Consider the following 15973-nt stretch of genomic DNA (forward strand, 5'->3'; position numbering starts at 1 on the left):
TTGTTACACGATGAGGATATGGTTTATTAGTTGGATAATAACATGTACTCCATAATAAGAGTTCGAAAGTTCAAAACCTTTAACAAAGTTGATATCTTTCTTATGTAATAAGTATGTACTAGCATAAGATTTTTCAAAAAAAATAATCATAATACATATGATGTGGGTATGCGGCTCCATATTAATTAGCCCATGTATTGCTCGTGACTTTTAATAATAATGGTAATTGGTAGAGATTATTGTACTTGTAAACACTAATTATCTATGGATTTTGGTCAAAAGTCCATTGCTTAATCTTTGAGCCTGAAGGTAAGAAAATCCCCACGAAACATTACCCCTGTTTAGGTGTGGGCAACCTTATGGACAGCAACGTATGACCCACCAGGTTTAGTGGGGTTTCAGGTTTGGTCAACGAACACAAAAGCATTGTCTAATTCTATAATTCTATCTTATTTTATTTTAGACGCAATAAAGCTTAATCAGGTGAAGTAATTGGAGTCTTGTCAAGTTCGTTCGGCTCTATGGTGTTCTATTTAGGTCGGGTAGGAGTCTATTTCAGATCTTAATATAAGAATATTGAGTTAAGTACATAGGAGGGTACTCAATTTTGATAAAAGTTTCAGTTAAGGTACTGAACTTTCAAAAGTTCCAGTTAAGGTACTCAAAATGGATGTCTGTTAACTTAAGGTACTAAACTTTGGTTTGTACCGTTAACATCCCCAAAAATAAAAGAAAAATGTGACATGGCATTAATTAAAAAGAAAAAGCTGACATCACATTAATTATAAAAATTTCAAACTCTTTTCTCTCCCCTCTGATTCACCACCTTCTTTTCTCTCTCCTCTTATTCCTCACCCTCTTTTTACTTTTTACTACTTTTATTTTCAACAATTTAGTAAAGCAACTGAGTCAAACTTTAGTTTAACCTTAATTTCCACCATCAATCTCATCACCTCCTCCATTATTCGTAGTATAGGGTAACGTTCTCAACTGTTTGTACGAAGTTAAAAAGGGTTGTGTTTAAGGTGGTATTATACAAGTTCTCAGAGCAGGGACCGTCCCATAATTTTTCTTGAAAAACAGAGATATTATTTAGATTTGCATCCATCTGCAGAAGAAGGTATCTCCTTGACGATGTTGTAACTGATGATATCTCTGGATAACCATATTCACCGTTGCAATTGACTCTAAAGCCAGGATAGCCACAATGTTCTGGGAGGTTTTCGTCGTCATAGAAAGGGTAGCTTATGTTTATATTTCCACACAAAAACTGCCCTGAGCAATCTTCGTATTCATCAGCCTTGATGAATCTAAGGAGTTGAATCAAAGGAAAGATGATGAAGCAATAAGATTGAACACAGAGCTTCATCTTCATTTCAGAGTTTTGAAGAAGGTTGTTGGTTTGATGGAGATAGGAATAAAGTTTGGTTATTTTATTTTGTCTTCTTGGATTACTTATTCAAGGAGAGAAGTAGTTTTTCAAAGATGGCCTTCCAGATTAATCAATGAAGTTATCAACTTACCTTAAAGCACTATATATCTCAAATGAAGTCTGAAGTTTTAAAAAGAATTGTCCTTGAAGTTCGATGATGTAATGAAATGTTGAAAGTTAAGTATTCTAGATATATCAAAATTCTAGTTGTTGAATAAGTATAACCTACATAAGACCAGTAATTTTGTAGTTATCCTGAGTTAAACTTGTCCATATGCAAACTTCAAAATTATTTATATTAATGAAATCTAGGGAGGGAGAGGAAAATCTATTATATTTTGCTGGTGAATTAAGTAAATAATTTAGTCAGAATTAAGATTTAACTAAAGTTTGACTCAGTTGCTTTACTAGATTGTTGAAATAAAAGTAGTAAAAAGTAAAAAGTAAAAAGAAGTTGAGGAATAAGAGGAGAGAGAAAAGAAGGTGGTGAATTAGAGGAGAGAGAAAAGAGTGAAATTTTTATAATTAATGTGATGTCAGCTTTTTCTTTTTAATTAATGCCATGTCACATTTTTCTTTTATTTTTGGGGATGTTAACGGTACAAACCAAAGTTTAGTACCTTAAGTTAACAGACATCCATTTTGAGTACCTTAACTGGAACATTTGAAAGTTCAGTACCTTAACTGAAACTTTTATCAAAGTTCAATACCCTCTTGTGTACTTAACTCTAAGAATATTGATCTGAAATAGACTCCTATATCCTTTCAAAAAAAAAAAAATTTGATATGATATTACAAAATCTTGGATTTTTTTTTTATAGAAAATATAAATTTCACTAGTTTTGAAGTTTGTGCGTGGTATGGGTATTGTTTATATTATTTTTGCTATTTTTTGTTTATAGAAAATATGATTTTTGTTGTTGATGTGAAATAGATTTTTCAACACAATTGTTATATAATTTCTCCATTCTTTTTCTATTGCAACAATTACTACTTTGAGTAGTTTCATCTATTCGAATCACTTAACTTTTGGTATAAAAAAAAGTAACTATAGTTGACAACATCGCCATTATTAATTACTCAAATTGCCTCATAAAGTTGTCTTTACTTTACTAAGGATTTACTTATCCCTACTTTAGTTTAACCCTCTATGCAAGATTGCCCTTTTTTATTTTCCTACTAACCATGCCAAACTCATCGTTGTAGTAGAAAAAGACAGAAAAAGTATATATCGTTATACTTGATTTCTAGATTTGTTATTGTGATATATAAAATTTATATTTTCAATGTTCAGTTGAATATTGTAGCTAAGTCTATTATTAGATAGTATCCCAATAATTGGTATGACTAACAATAGCTAACACATTTTTAACTTGAAAAATACGAATGATACTTTAAGAAAGTAGAGGATAAAAATTTAATAGATCACAAGTGCAAGTTGAATTTTGGGCAAGTTTTGGTGAGTAGGCTCAATATTTACAAGGTCTAATGGGATCTATGTAGGAAAAAAATTATACTTAATTACTAATATAGGTTGGATCAATCAACTTGGATAATCTGTACCAGTCCTAATTGCATCTATGGAGGAAAGATTGAAACTAATAAAATCTTGTCAAATGTTACTAGCATATCAAATGTCAAATAATTCTTAATTTGAACACTAGTGGAAAAAAACCCATCTGATACGATCAAAATCCGAACTTATTGATGCGATTTTGGTCCGCATCAGGTGGGCTCGCAACAGCTATGAAAAATATACAAATCCGGTCCAAAACCGCAACATATTCGTTAGGTACCGATGCGGTTTTCAACAGGACCACATCAGAAAGTATGGGAAGGGTTTTAAAAAAAACTGTGACAATCAACACAACAATGACATATCAACGACAACAATCATGGGTAAACAACCAAAACCATAACTAAATCATTTTTACGAAATTAATCAATAAAAAAGGACGAGAATATAACAATTAAACATTAACAAAATAAATTAAAATTCGAAAAAAAACCAAATATGCGAACTAAATTAAAGAACAAATATTATACAAACAAAAAATAAATTAGATTATACAAATTAAAAACAAATTTCATTATACTATATACGAATTTAAAAGAGGGACAAACGAAATAAAAAAAAATCGATAAATTGATGGCGGTTCGTGATAAAAAAATCGGAAAAAATGGAAATGAAAATATCTGGTGAAGATGATGTCTTCGATTCGACATTCGTAGTTTGTCCTTTGGACGACGGATTCAACGATGAACGACGACAGATTCGACGATGAACGACGATGAATTCGATCAGAAGGCGATGAAGTTGGTGCATTGCCGCGGTGTTAGTTGAGGGTGTCGTGGGTTTGAGATGGAGGAGGGAAGGGCATATCTGAATAGGAGATAGAGGAGGGATTAGGGTTGAGTGTTGAGTGAGGAGAGAGAAAGGAGGGCGTTGTGCGTTTGAGAGGGAGGAGAGAGAGGGGGCACATAAGGGAAATGGGTTGGGGTTATAAGGGAAAGAAATGGGCCATGAGCTTCCGATTTTTATTTAAAAAAGAACAGAAAATCTGACGCCATCATACGGTTTTGTAAAAACCGCATTTGTTACTAAGTGACAGATAAGGTTTTTTCCACTAATGGAAGCTCCAATACTACAAGAGTAAAAGCATTTATACTTCATCTATTTTTGTTTGATGTAAATAAAAATAAAAAACAAAAATTTGGGTAAAGGTCCTTTGTTTTAAGCAAGTTCTGGACTTTATTTTTTTGGTACATAAGAAAAGTTAGGACACCCTTTCGCAAGAGAGACTCCTAATGAATCTAGAAGAATAATTTTATTTAACGAAGGTTCTGCTGAAACATCCATGTCAACCTATGCAGTAGAAATATTGTGACCTTTTTTTCATAGTAGATTTGCTAACTGATTAGCTTCCCGAAGTATATGCTTAATAGTGTAGAATCTAAACTGACGAAGTAGCTGTTGAATGTTGTCAATGAGTGTTTGGATATTCAAGGGCAAGTGTAATGCGCTAGCAACACTTTTATAACTACTCGATTATCCATCAATATATAGATCTTGAATATGCTGATCAGTGGCAAGTATAAGTCCATTTCTTAATCCCCATGCTTCAGCAACGAGAGTTGGGGTTTGGCCAAGTCGATAAGCTAGTGCGGCCACAGGAAGGCCAACGGAGTTGTGAATGGCAACACCAGTAGGAGCTGAGGAGTCAATAACAAAACCATCAAAGTTTAGCTTGAAGCATTCAGAGGGAGGAGGCTGCCAGCTAACTGAAATGTAAGTAGGGAACCTGCAATAAGGAAGTGAAGAGAAAGTAAAGGAAAAATCCATCATAGTTCGAGTAGTCCATTCCAAGTATATGGTATAAATTAAGCATATTTTCCTCAAAGACTATTGAATTGGTTCCTTCCAATTGCTCCACAAATTGTAACTAAACAATTGTAAGGCCTGAGGAAAAGGATGGAGAGATGTTAGGCTTTGTACAAGATCTTGAGGCACTATATGTCGTATTTATGGTCGTATAGAATTTGAATACCCCCCCAATAAAAAAAAAATTCTTGTTATAGATCCTGTTCCTGGGAAAAAAATATAGTGAAATTACCTTTTCTATTCTTTCGCCGGACCCTGCCACTAAAAACGATGTTCACTTCTTAAAATATCTGATTTATGTAGGGGGTAACAGAATGACCAATTATAGGGCGTGTGAAAAATAAATGGTTAAGAGTCTTATTATTAGAATTGCAAAGGGGGAAATAGCGTCATTAGTGATTTGACGGTTAGCTAAATTTAATTTCAATTGCAAACCATTTTGTAGACATTGTCGACAAATTTGTACTTTACGGGCTACATTAATTTTTCATATCCGATTAAAAGGCCAAGGAATACTGTTAGAATTAATTCCATGAGCTAGCCAAGTAGTTGTTCTAACGGAAAATTCACCAGAGCTAGTAAGCCCCCAACAAGGAACATCGGGGGTAGGATAGCTAGGGATAGGAATCTCTAATATTAAGTGGACTATATGGGATGAGACTAATTCATTTAAGGAGAGTAACATGCCATTGACTTGATGGAAGAATGACATTACTTACAGTAAGATCGAGATTAGCAACAGACGTGATTTGAAGATTCAACATTTCAAGAAGGCTTTGAGTAGCACACCAAATGTCTATCCAAAAATAAACATTTGTTCCAGTTCTAATTTTTCAACGTATTCGTTTCCTTAGAAGCTCGCAAGATCAAAGAATAGAATTCCAAATATGAGAATCTTGTGGCACAACTTTGTACTCAAAGAAAGAGGTATTTTGAAGATATTTTTGGCGCATAAGAGTTGGCCATAGAGAGTGTTGGTCAGAAAGGATTCGCCTTCCCATTTTAGCTATATATGCCTAATTTACATGGCCCATTTTCCGAAAATTGAATCCACCATATTGTTTAGGGCGACATATTTTTGACCACACAATTAGGGATAGCCCAGACGAGGTTAGGGATGGGCATGGGTCCAGGACCCTACATGGACCCTGTTGGACCCAACCCTAATTTAAGGGTCTGGGTCCAACGTTTTCAGACCCTAAGGGTCCGGGTCCGGGTCCAAGTAAATTTATTAGGGTCCGAGTCCGGGTCTTAAAATTTTGGACCCAGCCCCAACCCTTAGACCCTAAACGTATTTAATATATACATTTTAACTCTTTTTAAAAAAACAAACTGATTTTCTAAAAGACCAATAGCTAAACTAAAACACCAAAACACCCATTCTGAACTCTTATGTAAGTTGTGTTTGTTTCATTTTTTTTCAGTTTTTGTTGTTGTTTTGTTTTTTTTTCAGTTTATATGTTTGTGAATTGTGTTTGTTTCTTTTTTTTCAGTTTATAAGTTTGTGTTTGTTTCTTTTTTCAATTTATATGTTTGTGTTTGTTTCATGCAAATTCTTGTGTTTGTTTCATGCGATTTTTTGTGTTTGTATCATGCGAATTTCAGATGATTATTGATATTAATAATGCTGAAATTTTGGCCAATTAAAGAATTTAAACCTGGACCCTCTAGACCCTTCAGGCCCTAAGGGTCTGGGTCAGGGTCCAATTTTTTCAGACCCTTAGGGTCCGGGTCTGGGTCTGCAAAAAAATTTAGGGTCCGGGTCTAGGGTCCGGCTGGTCCCTACCCAGACCCTACCCTTGCACATTCCTAGACGAGGTCGTTGAGTAGCGCCATAAAATTTCTGTTAATATTATCTATTGTAGAACATATTTTCTTGGGAACCTGAGTCGTTTCCATTAGATAGGCTGGGAAAGATTCTAAGTGACTCTGGATAAGAACTGATTTTCTAGCTTTCGAGAGTAAACTAGTTTTAGGCCCGGGCTATGCCCCAGGTAAGGAAAAATTTCTCTTATTAATATTTTACTTTAAAATGTTAACACTAACAAGTTGGTCTAGTGGTTAAAACTTTAGTATATTATATGAACTTGAGGTCATGAGATCAAATCCTATAAAATGCAATTTCTATTTTTTTTTTATTGTACATGGATTATATAAAGTAAAAAATATACCGGCATTGAATATGTTTACTCCCATTATTATAAAAGAAGAGATAAATGCCACAATAATAATCTTAATTAGTTTGCGCCATAAAACGAATATAGCTACATCACTTAGAACCTTTTTTTTTTTTTGAGGTAAGGATCGAACTCTGACCCCAGGGGCCAAGGGGGAGCGCTCTACCCACTTGAGGTAACTCCGATTTCATTAGTTATTGCTTCACCCGTGACAACATAACAAACTTGAGATATTTTGAGAATTTATCAAATTTAGAATTAATTTTCTTTTATGGCTTAAACTTAAGATTATTCTTCTAATTTTTTTTAAAGAACATCTACTAACCATCAAGAGCTCTAGTGTTCTTAACAAAAAAAAAAAAAACCTATGAACTAAAAAATTTTGAAAAGTACAGGGAAGCGTCTTGTAATACGAGGTATAAATTGAACCACTCAAAATCTAATATTATTAAAAAAAAAAAAGTACAAACTGGATATTTGGGGTCATAAAACAAATACTTATCAATCAAATATCATATTCACATGATTCTATTTGTAATAACAAAGTTAACGTGCTAATATGAGTGCAGTTTGCAGTGTATCACTTCTTTTTCTTCTAAAGGAATATTGTAAATTTATTAATTATACATAATTACCAATCACATGGCCTTAATTATTGGTTGTTGCAGGAAATTGCAAGGAAATGAAAATAAGAAGAAAAACACTGAAGAAAATAAAAAGAATTATGTTTAGTTTTTTTTAATTAAGTAGGTCCACAAACGCGACAATATATATAAAAAAATAAATAAAAAAAGAAAGAAAAGTAAAAGGACTGGTAAAAAAGCAGAGAACATATATAAATGCAAACGTAATCCAAACTCTTCAAAAGCTCTTCTCGTTTCAGTTTTCATCAGTCGGCGGCTTCTTCTTCTTCTTTCTCTACTTTCTCTCTCTAAATCATTCTCCAAAAATCCTCCCAGTTTACACCATAATTCATCCATCTAAATTAATTTTAAAGTATTCTCACATTCCCAATTACTCTTTTTTTTTACACTTCAATTTTCTCTCTCCTCTGTTTCTTGTTGTATTCTTGGTGGACTTAAAAGTCCTCAAAAAGAGAGAGAAAAATAAAGGTAATTTAGTAAAAAAAATTAAAGAATTTAATTTGATGAAGATGAATTTACATGCTACTTTTTACATCTGGGTTATATTTTCCGGCGTTATTTTACCGGCGACGGTAGTTATTTGTGATTTTCCGACGACCCTGAATCTCCACCGAGCTATACCTTTAAAAGAGCGAGTTGAACTGAGTCAACTCAGAGCTCATGACCGAGCTCGACACGGCCGAGTTTTGCAGTCTGTCAATGGTGTTGTTGATTTCCCTGTTTCTGGTACCTTCAATCCATACCGTGTTGGGTAATTTTCAGTAATTTCACTTCATCAATTTTTTTTTGTGGGTTTAATTTTTTATTTTTTTTTGAGATTTGATTTTTATGTTTGGGGTCTGATCTTGTGATTCTTGAACTGGGTTTTTGATTGTAAGATGAGAATTCATCTGGGTTTTATTTAAATTTTACTTTTTTTGGTTTATTTGCGTGTTTCAAATAATTGAACCTTTTGCTTCATGTAGAAGTTTTGCCATGGTTTATTGTGATTTAAGGGCCTACAAAAAAAGATCATATTTTGTCTATCATGTCATTTGTATTTGACAACTTTTAATTACTTCTTTATGTTATTATCAGTATTGAATTATGTGGTTATAGTATATTGCTAGCTTTAAATGACTATTTTTGGTCATATTAATTAGACTTTTCAATATTGGTTTTACTTTTACTTTTGTTTTTTGAAGTCTTATATGACTGGAAATTCCACCATTTTACTTTCTAGTTTTGTAAGAAAATTGTGTAAATAGAAATATAACTAATTTGTAGACTTTCGAACTTTGTACATTTAGGTTGTATTACACAAAGGTGCAATTAGGAAATCCTGCACAAGAATTCAATGTGCAAATTGATACAGGAAGTGATGTTTTGTGGGTTGGTTGCACTGGCTGCTCTGGCTGTCCTGGAACTACTGGACTTCAAGTACAGTCACTCTTTTTTCTTCATAACTTGTAATCTTCTTTCTTTAACATTAATTTTTCTAACTTAAATGAAGCAAACCAATGAAGAAAAGTGCTCTATCAAAATTGATTTTTGGTTGTTCTGTTATATTCTAATATATGGACCTTTTGTAGGACATTCAACTGAATGCTTTCAACCCATCGAGCTCATCGTCAGCATCAGTAATCCCTTGCTCCGATAAACGATGTAGTATGGGAGCTCAGTATGCTGATAGCCTTTGTGACAACTCCAACAATTGTGCTTACCAGTTCCAGTATGGTGATGGTAGTGGAACTCAGGGTTACTATGTATCTGATTTGCTGCATCTTGAAACTATTGTTGGGAATACTCAATCATCTAACAATACAGCTAAAGTCATCTTTGGGTGAGAATCGGAATCCATGATGTTCGTCCAAAGATTATGTTTTTTATTTTGTTTCCTTGAGTAGCTATTAGGTTTAGAAATGAGGCTCCAAAAGGAGCTTTGAAACAGGAAACAAAACCAATTCCTTTCTAATATCTGGTACTAAACAACAGTAATTTGTGAATGTGGTCCATGAGGAGTGAGTAGTAGATATTGATATCAATCATGGTTCAGCTGCTGAATCTTGCCTTAAACCAATGGGATAAATAATTGACTGTTTTTTGGTTTTCGAATTGTGTGGAACAGATGTAGTGTTTCTCAAACTGGAGATTTGACCAAGACAGATAGAGCGGTTGATGGAATATTTGGGTTTGGTCAGCAGGCAATGTCTGTTGTCACGCAGTTGTCATCGCAAGGAATTGCACCAGCAGCGTTCTCTCACTGCTTGAGGGGAGATGATAATGGTGGTGGAATATTGGTTCTTGGGAGTATTGTGGAGCCCGGCATAGTCTACACTCCCCTTGCACCATCAATGTATGTTCCTTTCTTCCTCGTAGAGTTAGTGACTGTCTTTTCTTTACTCATTGCTTTGCAACAATATAATGATATAAGAATAAGTGAAAAAAGTTGACAAAAGTAAATGCTTGCTGAATGAGTTAAGGCCACTTTGCTCTTGTTTCGGCTATATTGTTTGTTTTCATATGCTAAGCATCAGATTTTGTCATTTAGGAGTATTGTGCTTATTTGCATACTCAAAAGGTTTTAGAAAATAATGAGTGTTTGTTGATACACTTAGATTCTTGGTTCTAGCTGTTATAAAAGAAGAAAGTAAAAAATAATCTACCATCTAGCTAGCAAAGCCAAAGAGAAACCCTGTTCTTTACACTTTTACAGGTTTCTACTTTTCAAACACTCCCTTTGGTCTTTTTGTCTTGCTTTCCTGCCTCTTCTTGGGTGAGGGACAGTTTAGGTCAGTAATTCAAGTAAAAACTATTAAGATGCTTATTTGCATTAAGCTAACTTAAGAAAAGTAATGATGAATAAGTTGGCCTGCTTCTGAATCAGTCAAAACACTCTTCATTGTACCAAAGGAATATCTTAACTTTAGCTGGAAATTTTTGTATGTCGAATAACTTGTTCTTTCCCTTGTACCAAATCGTGGAAGCTGGTGTGTAAAAAAATCAAAATTTTTAGTCTTTGCAATTCAAATGTCTCAGAGAGTTCCAACTTCCGCCCCCTATATGTTTGGATAGCAATCATGGAGAGAAATCGAGGGTAGGGAAGAGTGAGCTTGCAATTTTCACTTCCATATTTCCAACCTTTCTCTTTCCTCCCTTTTCCTCCTAATTCTCCTATCCAAACAAACTCTTAGTGATTAAGTTTTTCAAATTTGAGTCATTACATTGTTTCTTCTATCAACTGTAAAGAACATTTCTGATAATTTTCTTGTGGCTAAACTTGCAGGCCACACTACAATTTAAATCTGCAGAGCATATCTGTCAATGGCCAAAAGCTGGCCATTGATTCTTCGGCATTTGCTACATCCACCAGCGCTGGAACGATAATTGATTCAGGAACCACCTTGGCTTATCTTGCTGAAGAAGCTTATAATCCTTTCGTTAATGCGGTATTTAAAGAGGCTAGATTTTGCTAGCATTTGGCATTCTAAAGTAATAAGAGTTACATAATTTGAACTTTCTAGTTTCATTTTGCAGATATCTGCAGCTGTTTCCCAGTCTGTTCGTCCTTTATTATCAAGGGGAAACTCATGCTATCTGATCACATCCAGGTCTTAACCTGTTCTATTATATTCTCCATTACACAGTAAAGTACGGTACAAAATTATTTTCTGATTATAGAATTGTCCATCTAATCTGTATTTACTTGTGTATCCAGTGTTGATGATGTATTCCCACAAGTTAACTTAAATTTTGCTGGTGGTGCGTCCATGGTTCTTAAACCTCAAGACTATCTACTGGAGCAGAACTCTATTGTAAGTTTCCTCTCTACTGTACTTCTGTTATGGAAAAAATTTGATGTATGACACATACATTGTGCGCAATCATTTTGCGGGAATTTAAGCTGCCCCATTTAGGATTGATGATATATTCTAGTAGATATTAACTTTAAGAATATAGCTGTATTTTGCGTTCCTTTCAACCATATGTTTGACAGAAAAAGGTGATTTTGTTGATTGCAGGCTGGTGCTGCAGTTTGGTGCATGGGTTTCCAGAAAATTGATGGGCAGGGGATGACAATCTTAGGCGGTGAGCTTTATTTAAGACATTATAGCTATTCATGCAAAAGTTATTGTTCTCATTGTGGCATATTTTTTCTTTTGAGAACCTTCTGCTTTGCTTCTGTAATCCACAAGTTCAAGTAGCCTGATTTTACAATAAACTCCCTTTTTTCCTTTGTTCCCTTTTGAGCATAGACTTATGTGTCATTGGCTTGTTGTCATTAAATTTCCTGCCTATTTTTATCTTCTGCAGATCTTGTCCTGAAAGACAAAATTGTTGTATACGACTTGGCTAATCAACGAATTGGATGGGTGAACTATGATTGTAAGTGGTTATGAACGTCGACGTCCCCTTTCTCCATTATTTGTTGATGGTCTTATGTACGGATTGTAAATGCTTCCATACCAAAATTCAGATGCTAAATGCAGAATTTGTTCTTCACCAAACAGTGAGGAGGAATCAGTCAGGGTCCACACCTAGTGAATCTATCAAAATGGCCACTCACATCTTTGGTGGAGAACGGTTCTCCAAATAGCATGACATTCAAAATGAGAAGGGATTACAATTGGTACTAGTAGTTACTAAAGAGTACATTCGTCTGTGTTTTCAGGTTCCCAGTCTGTAAATGTCTCAACAAGTACGGGCTCTAATTCAAATACATACGTGAACACAGGGCAGCTAAGTAACAGCATCTCGTCAAGGAATCCTCCTTTCATGAAAATACTAATTGCTGCGTCGGTAATGCTAGCCTCTCTAATGTCTCTGTAACATCCAAAGATTGTGTTCATACGGATGTAGCAGTTTGCGATTTGCCTCAATTTGTTCTCCTCCCTCATTTTTTTTCACATTATATAGATAGCCTAGTCAATTTTCATTTTCATTTTCATTTGTAGGGAATGGCAGGGCTGATTTTAGTTATAGTCGTACATTAGAGAGCTAGGTTTACCTTTCACGTTATTTGATCCCTGCATTTTTTAATATAAATTACACAAGTATTATAGGTAGTCCATTTTTTGGCATCCAAAGTGGAGGTTTTTATAGGTTTGTACATGAAATTAATGCGTGTATTATTAGTTCAGAGAATTTGTTAATAACAATAGTATGTTTATACAAATTGTAATTGTGATATTGCTTCTATACCCAAGTCTGAATATTAATGTTTGAATACTTCCGATACCATGGACTTGGTGTTGATTTGAAATGACTTGAAACTAACATCTACCAAGCTGTGCTAGCCCGTGTTCTGGTTGGCCCAGCCATATCTTCTTATAGAGACTCCGACGACTTGAAGATATTAAGGCTATGTTTAGTTCACCTGAAATTTTCTGATTTGAATTTATCTGATCTGATCTTAACTTATTTTTTCTGATCTGATTTGATCTGAACTTATTTTTTCTGATTATAAGATCTTATCTTTTAGATTTTTCTCAAATATATAAGAAAAAATATAGTCATGTGGGGTCTTGTTTGATTCGTTTCAATGAGTACTTTATTAATATTCAATTATTATAATTTTTACTAATATGTAATGAAAGATATAATGATTTTTAAATATAAGCATAATCTGAACTGATCTGAACTTATTTTTTCTGATCTGATCTGATTTGATTAGATCTGAAATAAGCAAAAATAAGGTGAACTGAACATAGCCTAAGTATGCCAATCGGTTGGTCGTATTGAGAGAGAAGCTATGGAAAATGAGAAACTAGTATTTTTGGTTCGGGCAATGATTTGGATAGTTACGATTGTCAAATAAATTATTAATTATAAGTTTCATAATTGTTTTTCTTAGTTTTTTTCGTAATTCTTTTATAAGTGTGAAATTGGAAAATGGACATTATGCATGACAAATTGATTTAAAAATATAACTTCTAAGAAATTGGGGATAAAAATAACAATGTTTTTGAAATTGGAGTAAGAGAATGTTATTAATTACCTTAATAATAGTATTAAAATCAAAAGGATTTATCTGATGTCTTCATAGTTACATATAATTATAAGATCATGTTTTATCTTCAAACATTAAACATTCAAATTGTAGAGGATTGGTGGTTAAACTCTCACATTTTATTTCAAAGGTTATGTGTTTGATTCCTAATAGTTGTTAATATTTTTTAATAAGATCATAATCATGTATTAGAAGCTTGATTAAAGTGATACGTGGCCCTGTTCCTTTGCTAAGAATGCTTTTTACTATATTTGTGTGGATTTCCCAAGTTCATAATATATGGGCTTTGCTAAACAACGCCCTAAAAATTCCTACTAACGCCCTAAATACAGTATTTTTATACTGTATGTATATATTTTACATTTATTTTCTCTCTTCTCTAAAAAAAATGAACTTCTCTGTCATCATCTTCATGACAGAGAAGCTTCAGATTAGTTTCATCTGCCCTCTCTATCTGCACCAAGGACTTCATTCTGAAATTTTTTTCTGAAAGTTTCATCTGCTCTCTCTTTCTCATACAGAGAAGCTTCAAATTCATCATTATTGATGTGAGTGTCTGCTTCATTCACAGAAGCCTTAATTCCTTCCAGGAACTCCAAACCAAAATCCATGGAAGACAAAAGACTAACTGCTTTTCTATCATCTTCTTCTACATCCAAGACCCTTTTACAAGATGGGTACATATTGTCAATCTCATCAAAAATAATAATTACAAACTAAGTAATCAATTTTCTTCAGAATTTAACTGAAAATTACAGAACAAATTACCTTTTCTCTCTGTTTTTTCTTAAACTTTTCTGAATTTTTTTTAAGGGAGGAGCCCACCAAGGACGCCCCACCACTGGTGGAGGCGTCCTTGGCAGGCGCTCCACCACATGGTGAGGCGCCTGCCAAGGACGCCGCCACCGGTGGTGGGGCGTCCTTAGTGGGCGCCCCCTTATTTTTTTGAATTTTTTTTTTAAAAAAAGAGGAGGCGGCCACCAAGGACGCCCCACCACCGGTGGCGGCCACCAAGGACGCCCCACCACCGGTGGCGGCGTCCTTGGCAGGCGCCTCACCATGTGGTGGAGCGCCTTCCAAGGACGCCTCCACCGGTGGTGGGGCGTCCTTGGTGGACGCCTCCTCTTTTTTTTTAAAAAAAAAGGGAGAAAAAACAAAGAGAAGGTAAAGAGAAGAAGGTGGTGTCTGTCGGGAATGAGGTGGTGGTGCTACTGGTGGTGGTCTGCCAGGGGTAAGGTGGTGGTGGTGGTGGTGGTGGTGGTGGTGTGGCAAGGTGGAGGGAGTGGTGAGGCAGGGTAAAAAAAATCATCACTACCTTGTATCTAAAAAAGAGAATGACAAGGTGGGGGAGGGGTTAAGGGGAGGAGAGAAAAAAAATACAAAATATAAAAACACAGTATTAAAATACTGTATTTAGGGCGTTAGTAGGAAAATCTAGGGCGTCGTTTAGCAAATGAGTAATATATTGAACCTTTTTTTTCTGTTTTAGTTAATGTTTAAAGATAGATTCTAATTTCCAAATGCATCTAAAAAGAACTTCTTGAACGCACTTACCGGAAAGTGATACATCTATTCATTAGGCAATCCGACTTGCGTGGACCCGGTTCGCAGTAAAAATAGTGTGGACCAGGTCCAGGCACGTGACCCGTTATATCACTTTAACATACACTATATCATTATAACATACACTATATCACTTTAACACACACTATATCATTTAACATACACTATATCAGTTTAACATACACTATATCACTTTAACATACACTATATCATTTTAACATACACTATATCATTATAACATACACTATATCACTTTAACATACACTATATCACTGTAACATACACTATATCATTTTAATATACACTATATCATTTTAACATACACTATATCATATCAATATACATTATCATAAAATCACGTGATACGGATCAAGTGCACACTAATTAGTGTGCACCGGGTTCATATTAGTTTTTTTATTCATTAGGTATACTATTTACTAAAAATTGTCAAATTAAAAAAATGACTCTACTATAGTCTACTGATTATAAATGACTATCTCTAATGAACGGATTACCTATCGGGTAAATAAATTTTTATCCTACACTTAACTATCTAGCCCAGGTAATCAATTACTATACTTTACAATCATCGATTTCGTACTAGGTATAACTAAATCCTTGTCAGTCAATCATGTTTAATTCATGTGTTTTATTGAATTTTTACTAAGTAAATCCACTAGCTTCTTCCACATTGGAACGTTTTGTAGAGTATAGATGTTACTACCATTTTTATGTCATAGTTAGTATTTATTATGATACATTGCATCAAGCCTCAAAGGAATTAAT

The 15973-nt window shown here is 34.3% G+C and overlaps 1 protein-coding gene across 2 annotated transcripts; it reads left to right on the plus strand.

Moving 5' to 3' along the window:
* Positions 1-7855: 7855 nt before the first annotated feature.
* Positions 7856-12813, plus strand: LOC104903596 (aspartic proteinase 36). Of its 2 annotated transcripts, none has more exons than XM_048636286.2 (10): positions 7856-8386; positions 8925-9054; positions 9207-9457; positions 9743-9970; positions 10901-11063; positions 11152-11225; positions 11333-11429; positions 11637-11703; positions 11929-12000; positions 12126-12277. In XM_048636286.2, exons 1-10 carry the CDS (start codon positions 8139-8141, stop codon positions 12209-12211), a joined length of 1416 nt encoding a protein of 471 aa, XP_048492243.1. In that variant the 5' UTR covers positions 7856-8138; the 3' UTR covers positions 12212-12277. The 2 variants fall into 2 exon arrangements, with proteins under 2 accessions (XP_048492243.1, XP_010689965.2); XM_010691663.3 differs by lacking the exon at positions 12126-12277 and adding an exon at positions 12287-12813 and having other exon boundaries at positions 7859-8386.
* The last annotated feature ends 3160 nt before the right edge of the window (positions 12814-15973 follow it).

This window comes from Beta vulgaris, chromosome 9 (genome assembly GCF_026745355.1).
Source record: "Beta vulgaris subsp. vulgaris cultivar EL10 chromosome 9, EL10.2, whole genome shotgun sequence".
Classification (NCBI taxonomy): Eukaryota; Viridiplantae; Streptophyta; class Magnoliopsida; order Caryophyllales; family Amaranthaceae; genus Beta; species Beta vulgaris.